We start from the raw sequence: 12,615 nt of genomic DNA on the forward strand, positions 1-12,615 counted from the left end.
ATATAAACAGATGCTTATATATCAGTACATAGGTGTAGGTTTTTGCTTTTGTTTTTGTTTGGGGGAGGCACAGGCGTGAAGTGGCCCCCCAATAATTCCTGCTCACACTACTCATATAATGTTTTACGGGGTGAGAGGAATGCCCCCCAAGTTGAAATGAAACCTACACCACTGTATCAGTAACATACATCAAGTAATGTATTCTATGCAGTATGTAATGGGACCCAAAGTGTATCCAAATACCATATCTTCCTTTCAAGGATTTGCAGAAGTTGATATAGGCTATTTTATTCATTACACACACATCATACTCTTTTGGGAGATGTGTTTTTAAATATTGTTGTTATCACTTTTTTTTTTGTGTGTGTAAATTGTACATTTACTCTGGTTTTGTAATTTCTTATTTTTTAAATTATGTGTATGCTTCTGATCTGAGCCTTCAACTGTGAGGTGGATATCGGTCTCAACATATTAACTATTTGAATTATAACTATAGCAATTCAAGCACAAAGGAGGCAACATCGATTTATAACATACAGCATGTCAGTGGCTAGGACCATTTCAATACCACAACCTGATGGTTAGCATTGTATAATGTATACTTCAAATAATCATTATATACGGAATGAGGAAATAGCCTATATTCTTTTTTTTTTCATTTATACATATATGAAATAGGCTATGGTGTATTGATGTTAATTAATGTCCCCTCTGTTGAATTAAATAAAACCAGCAGCACATTCAGGACAGCAATTTTGCTTGAATATTGTTTTCAGTGTTGGTATTATTTAATTTGAGCCTTTCGTCAATACCTGAGTAGCTAGTAACTTGATCCACTTTCGCCATTTACGGCAACCTGAATACGAATTTAAACGCATTATAACTTAATAACATTTGACTAGGCTCTTATCTGACAAGAAACTTCGCAGCACGCACTGTCAGATCAGAAGACCTTGAATGCCCTTTCACCAAGAAGAAACTTTGCCACCTTGCGGCGAAGCCTTATGCATCTGAGAGCGATACATTAAGTCTTTGCTAGGTAAATAAAATATTAAACTGCTCCTTCTTCTTTGACAAGAGACACTCGAGTGTGGTTTGTGATATGGCAAAGAAAAAATATTTAAGTCTTGTTTTTAGAGGAAGGGGAAAAAAAATGTCGAATCTGCAGATTTCTAATATGTGCCACGTTTATATACCCGAGCTACGTATAACTAACTACGTTGACGCAAACGACAAAGAAAGCTTCCGGTAGCTTGTTCTGCTTGCATGTTCGCCTTCTCTTTCGTGGTGTTACTTGTCAAGCCCTTATGTTCAGGCACGCATTTCTGTCTAGATCGTTTTTGCGTTGTATGTTGTTTTCCTCAGCATTTGTACGAAATAATATATTTATTTGCCGAATTTATAATAGAATGGAACGCGCGGTTGTGAGATGTGTGCCATGGGAGTCCAAGCTCACAATTTCTTTCACTCTTGACGGTAGCCACAAACACATTCTGAGGGACCAGACTGAAGAGCTCGGAAAAGCATTAGCACGAATATCCAACAATATTATTAAGGCACAGACCAAAGGGAAGAAGTCAAAGAAAAATAAAACCACCGACACTACCACGGAAGAGCCAGTCGTGCGTCTTTATTTTAATGGGGACTTCGTGGCTGAAGACTCGATGAACTCCGATGCATGGCAGGATGGAGCCGTGCTGCATGTTGGAGACACAAAGTACAAGATTGAACGGAATCCTCCAACTTTCACCACGGCCGAATTACCCGCATCTCTTCTTGCTGGCTTTCCGGTTTGCCCAAAATTTGAAATAGAATTCGGACATTTAAAAGACTGCGTATTTAAATGGTATAAGGAAAGTTTTTCCAACGCACATTCGTCTGGACAAGAGGACTGCTGGGTAGAGGCAGGCAGTGAGCGTGTATTTATACCGTCAAATTTGGACATTGGTCTGAGGCTAAAGCTGAAATGCACACCTGGGAACGAATCTAAATACGGGGCGACTAAGGAACTGGTGTCTACAGGTACAGTTGAGGCTGGTCCAGGGGTGTGCACTTTTGACAACAGACACATGTACACTAAGAAAGTCACCGATGACTTAACAGTGAGGGTTGTATCTTACAACATTTTAGCTGACATCTATGCACAGACTGAACTTTCAAAAACAGTGCTGTATCCCTACTGTGCTCCATATGCATTGGGACTTGATTATCGACAAAACCTAATAAAGAAAGAGCTTTCTGGATACAATGCTGACATCATCTGTCTTCAGGAGGTAGACAAAGGAGCTTTCAGTGACAGCCTATTACCTGCTCTTGATGCATTTGGCATGGATGGTTGCTTCAGGATTAAAGAGAAGCAACATGAAGGATTGGCTACTTTTTACAGGAGATCCAAGTTTAAATTCCTTTCTCAACATGATGTAATGCTGAGCGAGGCCTTGACAACGGATGCTTTACATAGTGTGCTACTAGAAAAAGTATCTACAAATTCCACCTTGAAAGAGAAGGTTCTACAAAGGTCAACAACTTTGCAGGTATTAAGAAGTCTAAATGTGTTGTAACCAGCCACAAAACAATATGGAAGTGCTAGAATAACGGGGCCGTTTTACACCTGATTTTAGAGGGCCAGGCTCACACTATCATAATTCCTGTAGGACTTGGTAATTTTTAGAACTACATGTCAGTATTGCTGCTCATAACTGATGTTTACCAATGTACTTATTTATTGTAAGGTTACTGTGCTTCAGTCAGTAAGTGATCCATCAAAGACACTGTGTGTTGGGAACACACATCTCTATTGGCATCCCAAAGGTAATTTAGTTTGGATGGTCAAACCTATTATTTAATGTCCTAAAGTTACACTGTTATTAACAAGCTATACTTTTTTTTTTGTCAAAAGGGGGAAATGTCCGATTAATTCAGATGGGTGTGGCCCTTGAGCATCTGAAGAGATTAATTGCAGATCACCACTCTGGGACTCTGATATTCTGTGGTGACTTCAACAGCACACCATCCTCTGGGCTCTTCCAGCTGCTCTGCCAGGGTTCAGTATCGGAGAACCACAGTGACTGGATGTCCAATGGGCCTGAGGAACTGGTCCAAATGGAGCTTCGCAGTCCCTTTCAACTGACTAGTGCATGTGGAGAGCCAGCCTACACTAACTATGTTGGCGGCTTCCATGGTTGCCTAGACTACATTTACATAGACTCACAGGCTTTGCTGGTGGAACAGGTTATTCCTATGCCCAGTCACCAAGAGGTCACCACTTACCAAGCGCTTCCAAGTGTCTCTCACCCATCTGACCACATAGCTTTAGTGTGTGACCTCAAATGGAAATGAGGTTATGTATCAAGCTTGGCTTTGGTTTTGGTTTTGGGAGTTATCTAGGTTGAAACTGATATGGAGTGTACATTTTACACCGTAAACCAATATCTCATTCATTTATGTGGATTTCTGACACGGTGGCTGTTTAAATAATTGCATTAGTTCAGTGGTTGAACATGTACACTTTGTCATATAAAAACATTTTGGAAATGCTTGGGCAAAAGGAATGCAATGATAAAAGCCATATGCCTTTGAAAAAGATTATTTAAATGTTGCATTTGCTGTTTGTTTACATGCTCTAGCCACAAAGTATATCATATGGTAAAAATGAGTTAAGTTTTTGCAACAGCAGTCCATCACTATACATCTCATTTTCTCAAGATAAGTTAAAAATCCTTAGATCACATTTTTTTGTCTTTATTAAGAATTTTAGATGGGTTAATGTAAAAATGAAAACTGATCCATAGGATTGCAAATGCCAACAACTGGAGTATCAAGGCGCTTTCCTTACCATCTACTAAAGTTGTAGCATTTGACTTTGTCCTCAGTTCAAGTAAATCCTGTCACCCAAAAATACATTAGCAGAGCAAGAATAAGCATATTTTAAGGCAATAGTAAACAGACTTTTTCTTGCACAAAGATTGGCCATGTCAGGCAAGTTCAGTGAATTTAGCACTAAGCAATTAAATTATTAAGGGTAAGTTAAGCAGTCAAATCTTATTTTCCCACATAGCTGATTGTTCTGAAGGTTGGGGGGAACAAAAATCCAACTGGGACCACCTTCCCTAATGCATGTATAACAATTCAAGTTACTGTTTGATGTCAGGGTAATGATAACTACAAAGGTGTTCTCTGAGATTTTATGAAGATCAATATGCTGTCATTTCCCCCCCCTAGAATCTAGGCACAAGTTGGCTTGAGCCACATTCACAGTTGTTCAGATACATAAAAACTGATCAGAGCAACTCAATTGTCTGTCTAACCAGAGCTCACTGTGCCTTCTGTTCTCAAAATCACTATGCCTATTTGATGTCTTTTTTTCTTCAAAAAAAAAAACAAAGTGTAATACACAGATTAAAATGCATGCCAACTAAAAAAGACAAAAATAAATGGAATGTCTTTTCAAAGCAAAATATATATAAATGTTCCCATCTTTAAAAAAAAAAGAAAGAAAAAAAAAAGGCTTAGACAAAGCCTAAGGAAAAGTTCACCACCATAATTACGCTTGTGTGTACCCCTTCCCTTCAACTATAACAATGATCTCTGAGCCATCTTACAAGTATGCTTTTTATAATCCCCCAACATATTCCAATATAAAATAGGCACAATTCCACAAGCCTTATAGAAATTAAAATGGAATTCCAAGATGGCCAACCTGTTCTGGGAAGGGAGGGGGAGGTTGTTACAAGTTGATTCAATGTCAAATTTGGTAATCAACTCTATTAAAGTGTGTCATTTCCCCTGTCTCTGTCCATTCTGATCATCATGTCCTCTGTTAAAATCCACCTCTGGTACTATTAACCATTGCAGTTTAGCGTTTGGAGAGTTGCTCGGAAAGCCAATCAAGTCCTTCATACAGACCTGTTCCTTGAGTGGCACATGTAGCCTGAACATACCACTGTTGGAGTGGGGTTGGGGGGGGGGGGGGGGAGAGAAGGGAATTTCAAAATTGGTTATATATTCCTGTACACTTTAAACACATGTTCACACATAAGCATAGGCTGCACTTCATCAGGGAGTCAACCACGACACTTCCATATCTCCTGCGCCATAAAAAGAACCTATAACAGCTATGCAAATTTATAGGTAGAATGGATACATAAACTTTGTTTCGTACAAATTTGGTTTTTCTTCAAGCCAAATCTTAATATTATAGCCAGAGTGTTTATGAAAATTAGAACCAGGCACTGTAATATATAAAACTTATGCTTCAAGAAATACACAGGTTACTCTGCTGAGGACTCCCTTACAGTTCTTAAGTGTACTTACAGTTCTGCTCCTAAGCGCCTGCAAGCCAAGCTTATCTGTCATTTCACTGATGGGCATGGCATTGGGCAAGTCTTGCTTATTTGCAAACACCAGCAGTACTGCATCTCTCAGCTCATCCTCTTGAAGCTGTACAAGACAAACATTTAATTACATCCACACAACAGACAACAGCAGAAAATGCAACTTGGATCCCTCCACCCCCATCTTACATTTATATTTTCAGCATTTGGCAGATGCTTTAATCCAGATACATTTACATATTTATCAGTATGACAGTTTAGGCATGCTCCCTGGGGACTGAATCCATTGCCCTGGTGTTATTAGCACCACGCTCTACCAGGTGAGCTACAGGAGCACTTTTCTCACTTTTAACATATCCAATATGCATATACACTCCATATTAGTAGTGTTTTAGTAACTGCATTATGTCCAAGATGTAATAATTGAATGTAAAATAAAAGCTTTGATCATACCACAAGAGAGACAGGAATTATAAACAGTCAACACACTTTGCAAGATACTCAAACTAAATGGCTGCTGTGCATGAGAAATTCTCTTTTTAAATTCCTCAACCATAATATACATGGGTCATTAAACATTAAGAGGTGGGTAATCTAAGTTTGCATTTAAGAATTCAGATGAAAATTCACACATGCATGTGTTCGAACAGTGATCTAAAACATTTCAAAAGATTAAAATTTGAAAACTTTCTTTGAAAGTGTGCAGCATACTGGAAAGTTATTAACACACGTGTGGAGGAGTATAGCATTTTACAAGCCACAGTATAAACTATGAGTTTTGTTATATGGAGACTGAGGTGTAGCACTAACCATCTTCTGCAGCTCCTCAGCAGCTTCCTGTGCACGCTCACGATCATTGCTGTCTACCACAAAGATGAGACCCTACAACGGACATGCACACATTGGTAACCACCAAACTGCAAGACACAAACGTCCTGGCTTCGACCAGTGCCATTAACACCAACTGTTAAACACGAAAATATTCACTACTGGCCCACATGCTGCTGTTCTCTCCCTCACGCTTCCCGGAAAAGTCAAATTCACGGGACGATACCTGTTAGTATCTAGACATACCATGCCAGGTCTTTTTAAGCATGTAAAAGGATTGGGGTTGGCATCTCCACTGACTCGGTGCAAGTCAAGTTCGGTTTATTTGTCACATACATAGTCACAGTATAACTCGCAGTGAAAAATCACTCATTTCGGTACCACTGCCCCTCACCCAGGTATAATACCAACATCCTGGCACACTGATAACAGCCAGCCATTGCTTGACACACATCCCCTTCGACATTTTATTTTATCCTAACCCTTACGCACTTGTGCACGTTCATAATCAGCAAGCATCTGTTAATCAGTCATCAGTCAAGTTCCACTTGACTGCAGCAGCCAGTTTTACTAACCTACCACAATCAGGGAGCACACAATATACATGGGCATGTAGACCAAAAAAGGAAAGAAAAACAAAACAACAACAAAAAACAACAAACAAATACAAGCCTTCCACTGGGTTTTCCGTGTTTTTTTTTTTCAATGGAAAACCACATTCAGAGATAGTAATAGACATGACTAGATCCCATAGTCATAGTAAAGACAATCTGATATGCTTCAGAATGCGAAAAGTCATAATTGCTTTTGTGGTCAAACAACTCTATGTGACAAGAGCAATAGGGCTGCACAATATGGATAAAAAATACTACACTAACTGTGATATGACTTGCACTATATAAAAACACAAAGGTAAAGCCTTGGTTACACGCTGACCTGCTTTTTTCTGACCAAAATTATTTACATGTATTTGACTGTGTGAAAGGGGATGATTGATCAAAACAGAACACTCATCTGGATTATCTTTGATTGATTAGGAGGCTCACAGCAGACAAGATTTTTGTTTTTATTTGACAGAGGTCTAATTTGCATAACGAAGTATTTTATGTCAGGAAAGCAAAGGCCAACATTCTGATAATTAAAAAATATGGATGGTAGCCTCTTATGAATACTACAGCATCTGGTTACCTGTGTGTTCTGGAAATAGTGTCTCCAAAGAGGCCTGATTTTATCCTGTCCACCTACATCCCAAACAGTGAAACAAATGTTCTTGTACTCGACGGTCTCGACATTAAAGCCTGCAAAAACAAATAAGTGTTTTGTGGTTTACATAGACACAGAGTTACGGGTTAAAATATGACCTTTCAATCTTAAAGTACTGCTTCCCAATCATCAGGACTTGCTAAAACAGCACCACACCCACTCCAGGACTTGCTCTTTGCTTATTCAACAAGGGCTTGGTAAAAATACATGTAGTTTTAGTAGGGATACAATATTTAATACATTGTGTTGTTGAGGCACTAGAAACTGGTCTGCAATCCGTGGCAGTTGCAGACTTAAGGTTGGAACTGTCACATTAATCATGACCACATTAATGAGTATTAATGTAGTATACAGTAAATATAATTAATACAGTATTAATCAGTATTTTATCATTAACATCTTGCTAAAAAGCTACTGTTGCGCTTACTGGTTAGCTGAAATGTGATCATAGGTGCTGAAATATATTTACATATTAAGTTAACATTTAGCGTAATTATTTTAACATTGGGTTATGTTCTACACTGTAACAAACCTATAGTTGGGATTGTTGTAACTATTTCTCCAAGTTTAAGTTTGTAAAGGATTGTAGTTTTCCCAGCTGCATCAAGGCCAACTGCAAGAAAAAGAAAAGAATATTTAGCTCAGCTACAACTGAGAAAAAGTTTATTGGGTTTTTTTTTAAGCTCCCAGTCCAGGGGAGACCACAGAAAATCCATAAAAATACTATTATATTAAGTGGAACTTATGCAAACTACTAAGATATCGTATGTACCTTATTTCAATCACCAGAAACTCGAAATATAACAAGCCACAACGACTCATAACTATAATGCTAACTAGGATAAAACACTCACTTACATATACACCCAACCATATATACCCAACCATATACATTGTACATTGTGTATATAATCATAATATACATATATTGTACATACATTGTTAATATATTTTTGTACATACATAGAATATATATATTTATCTGTATATATATATATATCTTTTACCCAACCATATATACCCAACCATATACATTGTACATTGTGTATATAATCATAATATACATATATTGCACATACATTGTTAATATATTTTTGTACATACATAGAATATATATATTTATCTGTATATATATCTTTTTCTCTATGCACCCCTGGTTCTCTTCCTCAGTTTGGACAGAGCACTCTCCACCATTTCACTGCGTGTTATACTGTGTATGACTATGTATGTGACGAATAAACCGAACTTGAACTTGAACTCACTTGTAAATCAAACGATCCGATAATTTAAGTTCTTAACTAAGCTAACTAACGCTAATTGCTGAAAGCAGTTCGTAGGTAGCTAGATGGCTAGCTAACCTCACCTAACTAAGCTAACCGGTCTAGCTAGATAATAATTTGCTGGCAAACTACCGTTAGACCGCTAACGTTAGATAACCAACACTTATATAGGGGAGACGGCTAGCTAGGTAGGTTACTAGCCGGTTCACTAACGTTAACGTTACTTGCAAAACAAAAGCCGACTGGAACTTGCATTTGAATGCGGAGATTTGGTTTCTACTTACCCATAAGAATTCTCATTTGCTTCTTCCCAAAAAGACGAGAAAAGACGCTTGAAATGGTTAGCCCCATCTTATCTTTCTTCCAGCGTCGTAATTAGGTAAAAGTTACTAATGAATAAACAGCAGACGGCTAACAAGCTAACCTAGGTGGCTCGTTAGCAACAGCAACATCAAAGACTGTGGAGGTCCGAGAGGTGTTAGCTGAAACAGTTGGGTGGAGGGTGAAACTATGCGGTCTGGTGGCTTGAAAAGTCTGCACTTCCCCGTAAAAGTAAGGTTTCAGTTTTTCACTAAAAATTTAATTTCTTGAATAATCCAGTCAAGACGAGTGTTTTAACAGTAAACAAACAGAGCTGAATGGGACTCCAGCTAGCTAACAGCTACCACGTCGCCTCCACCAGGGACGATTCTACTGCGGCCGAAATTACGTCACACGTGCCACATCACAAGCGCTGTGAAATAAACTGTCTTATAACAAAGGATATCCCAGTGCTCAGTGCCTTAGGAAATCATCATCAGTGAGCCATAGTAATGCTTTTTTTGGTCTGTTTGTTTGAGCAAAATAGACTGGAGTAGTAGGCTGGTCTGAAAACTTGACAATATTCATACCTCCCTTGGAATATAATTTAAAATTGTTTTGTTTGTCCCAAAGCTGTGATCTCGGAGGGTTACATTATGTCTCCTTTCTGCAAATCTCTATGGTGATATTGCACCCTCATTTTACATGCTTTGTGTTTCGTTCTCTTGTCAAGTAATGACAATTTCCTAAGAAATTACTGACTGTTCGTTCTTCCACTGTCATCTGCTCTGTATTTATGAACATCTCTGCCTTTGACTTGTATGTTGACAGGGACACTTGTTAGAATAGTGTTTTAGCACATTCATATTTTAACATTTTGAGTGAGGAAAAGAGAGAGATCAAGGCACTATTTTAAATCTTAGAGGTCAGCTAGACATATGCTCAGAAATATATCTGAAAATCAGAACAGCCATCTATGAATTATGATGATTAATTGGTTTCAGAATATCAGAGTCACCCTAAAGATACCTCTACACACCCAGCTATCACTGTTTTAAGATGTCTTGATAGGATTAGACAGGATGTCCTGAGGCAGTTTCTTATACCAAGATGTCTAAAGACACCTTAAGGCTTATGAGTGGACATTGTCTCTGTCTTGAGACATGAAAATTAGTTTTAAGAGATGGAAGTAATTATTTTGTGAGCAAAAAGGCTATAACATGAATTTAGTTTAAAAAAAGATTTAATCAGGAAAATGAGTAACAGAATATGACAGTATTTCCAGATTACACAAGACTATGAAAACATATGACCAGTGAAAATGCAGAGAAGACTATTACTTTCACAAAATAAATTATATTAAATACCAAATCTCTAAATACTAAATCTAAATGCTAAAAATCTAAATCCAAATACCAAATCTCTTTCCATTTTAATCAAAGGTGAAAAGTCCATATTTTTCCCTACGTCAATCCCAGTTTTCTGTGCATTTTCACTGACATTACGGGCATTCAGCTAGAATAGAGGGGAAAAAAAATAGTTGTCTTTTATAACTTTTATAACTGTCATTAATAACTTTACAGCAAGTTGCCTTTAATTCCATACGAGTTATCTCTTCTAATCTTTCCTGCATGCTGCTTAAGCACACCGAACATTCAGTACCTTAAATGACAGCAAGCCATTAAAACATTAAATCACTGTCACGGAACGCTCCCCTTGCCACTGGTCACGCGGTACGGCCCGCCGCGTGCTGTGGAATTCACGTTGTCTTGTTTGTAACCACGCGCTCCTTGATAGCACACACGTGCGCACGGTTTAGTGTTGTGTGTCTGTATGTATTTGAAGCCGTGTTGGTGTCTGTATCATTGTTGGTCATTGTTCATGTCATCGTTGTTAACGTTCACGTAGCTTGTGCTAGTTAGAAATGTGTTTGTGTTCACCGTTTATGTTATGTGTGAGTGCGGTCCTCGTATGCGTTATATGTTAATAAGCGTCTGTAAAAGTCGAGGGAGTCTGTGCGTCCTGCCCCGTGCCCTGCGCCTCTCGGGCCGTTACAATCACAATATTTGCTATTTTAATGATACACAATATTTTCATAACAGAGGCAAAATACACTGACAGTGCTACATTTAAAAACAGTTATCTAAAACTATAAGTATTATGATTCAGAAACAAATGTTTGAAAGAAACAGTATTAGTCCCTTTTGAGAAAAAATGTGGTTGATTTATATTGAATATAAAATATTATTGCATAAAGATATGGATGCATAAATTAATAACTCATATGTTGGATAGAAGATAAAATATTGTGTAAGTGGAGATTTTCATATTTGCTTGAACTTGTTCATGGAAATCTATGACAAGATTGGACAGACCTTAGGTGAGATGCCATGGAATGACTTAAAAGTTCATTTGATTGTCCTGTATTCAAGTCATTGCCCACAAGAATGGCATGAGTATGGAGAGGATCCTCATCAAAAGGACTGGGATTTTGGATGCCCTCTATCATTTGTTGATGACTGGAGATGTTACTGATGTCACATCAACCCAAGGCATGGCAGTCTATGCTGCAAAATATAGAGAATCTGGATCTGTTATGCTGATGTCAGCCAGGAAACATCAACAGAAGCAAGATTTTGATAGGTAAACATTAACCTCAAAGTCATCACCTATATCAGAATAAAGCTGTGGTAAAAAATTTTTATTATGGACGTTAGCATTCACAGTAAGCTTACCTATATAATAATAATTAAGCTTGGTTTTTCAATACAGACCTAAGACTCCATGAACAGAGCATGTAGCAGGAAATGTTAAACCTGCAAATCTGTGACAGGTTAAGACAATCTTCTTGAGCATAGGGGTAGCAGAATCCTGTCACATTTTCCTGGGAGCAAACATTGGTAGTATTATAGAGGTAATGATAATGAATTAACACCATGAAGAAAGGATGTTTAAATATTGTTATTATTGATATAATGTTATTATTTAGGTCTGAATAAGAGGAAAGCCTGTTATGAAATCAGAAATGAACCTCAGACTGGTCATACATAGCTGTCATAGTGCGGCAGACATCCAGACAGAGGGACATGCCCCCCCACACACACACACTCACACCCAAGCGCGTGTTTGTTCCTCGCTCCCTCCCTGCACCCATCACAATAGCTATATATCCAGTAACAATGCAGCATTGTTTCATGGACATTATAAATATGTACAAAATATATTTAATACAAGTTGTAAGAACACATTGTAATAACATATGTGATTACATAGTGTAATAAGACAGTGTTATAACACATTGCAATAACAACATCATAACATCTAATAGCATGGCGTATTAGCACATTAATACAGTGTAATAACTATGTAATAAAACAGTGTAATAACACTGTAGTAATTTCATAAATAATGTACATTGATTTTCAAGTTAAAATTCCTGATAGTAAAACATAGCAAAACAAGGAAACATCTTAGCTAGCTAGCATAGCTACCTTAGTGTGTTTCCATCTGAGTCATTTAGATATTTCCAACTGAATAGTTAACTAATTAGCTTTCTAGCATCAGGGATAACCACATTTCACCAACTGAATCAGTCAGTACTGGATACTGGC

The 12,615-nt window shown here is 37.8% G+C and overlaps 2 protein-coding genes across 2 annotated transcripts; one reads left to right on the forward strand and one right to left on the reverse strand.

The window, feature by feature from the left end:
• The first annotated feature begins 1,243 nt into the window (after positions 1–1,243).
• pde12 (phosphodiesterase 12) lies at positions 1,244–4,788 on the forward strand. Its single transcript, XM_027001914.2, has 3 exons — positions 1,244–2,534; positions 2,733–2,811; positions 2,900–4,788. The coding sequence occupies exons 1-3, from the start codon at positions 1,308–1,310 to the stop codon at positions 3,337–3,339; spliced, it is 1,746 nt and encodes a 581-aa protein (XP_026857715.2). The 5' UTR covers positions 1,244–1,307; the 3' UTR covers positions 3,340–4,788.
• Positions 3,726–9,392, reverse strand: arf4a (ADP-ribosylation factor 4a). The gene is made up of 6 exons (XM_027001864.2): positions 8,989–9,392; positions 7,957–8,037; positions 7,350–7,459; positions 6,144–6,215; positions 5,314–5,439; positions 3,726–4,942 (listed from the first exon to the last, which is right to left on the reverse strand). The coding sequence occupies exons 1-6, from the start codon at positions 9,053–9,055 to the stop codon at positions 4,856–4,858; spliced, it is 543 nt and encodes a 180-aa protein (XP_026857665.2). The 5' UTR covers positions 9,056–9,392; the 3' UTR covers positions 3,726–4,855.
• Positions 9,393–12,615: the final 3,223 nt, after the last annotated feature.

The sequence above is a fragment of the Electrophorus electricus genome, chromosome 20, assembly GCF_013358815.1.
Source record: "Electrophorus electricus isolate fEleEle1 chromosome 20, fEleEle1.pri, whole genome shotgun sequence".
NCBI lineage: Eukaryota > Metazoa > Chordata > Actinopteri > Gymnotiformes > Gymnotidae > Electrophorus > Electrophorus electricus.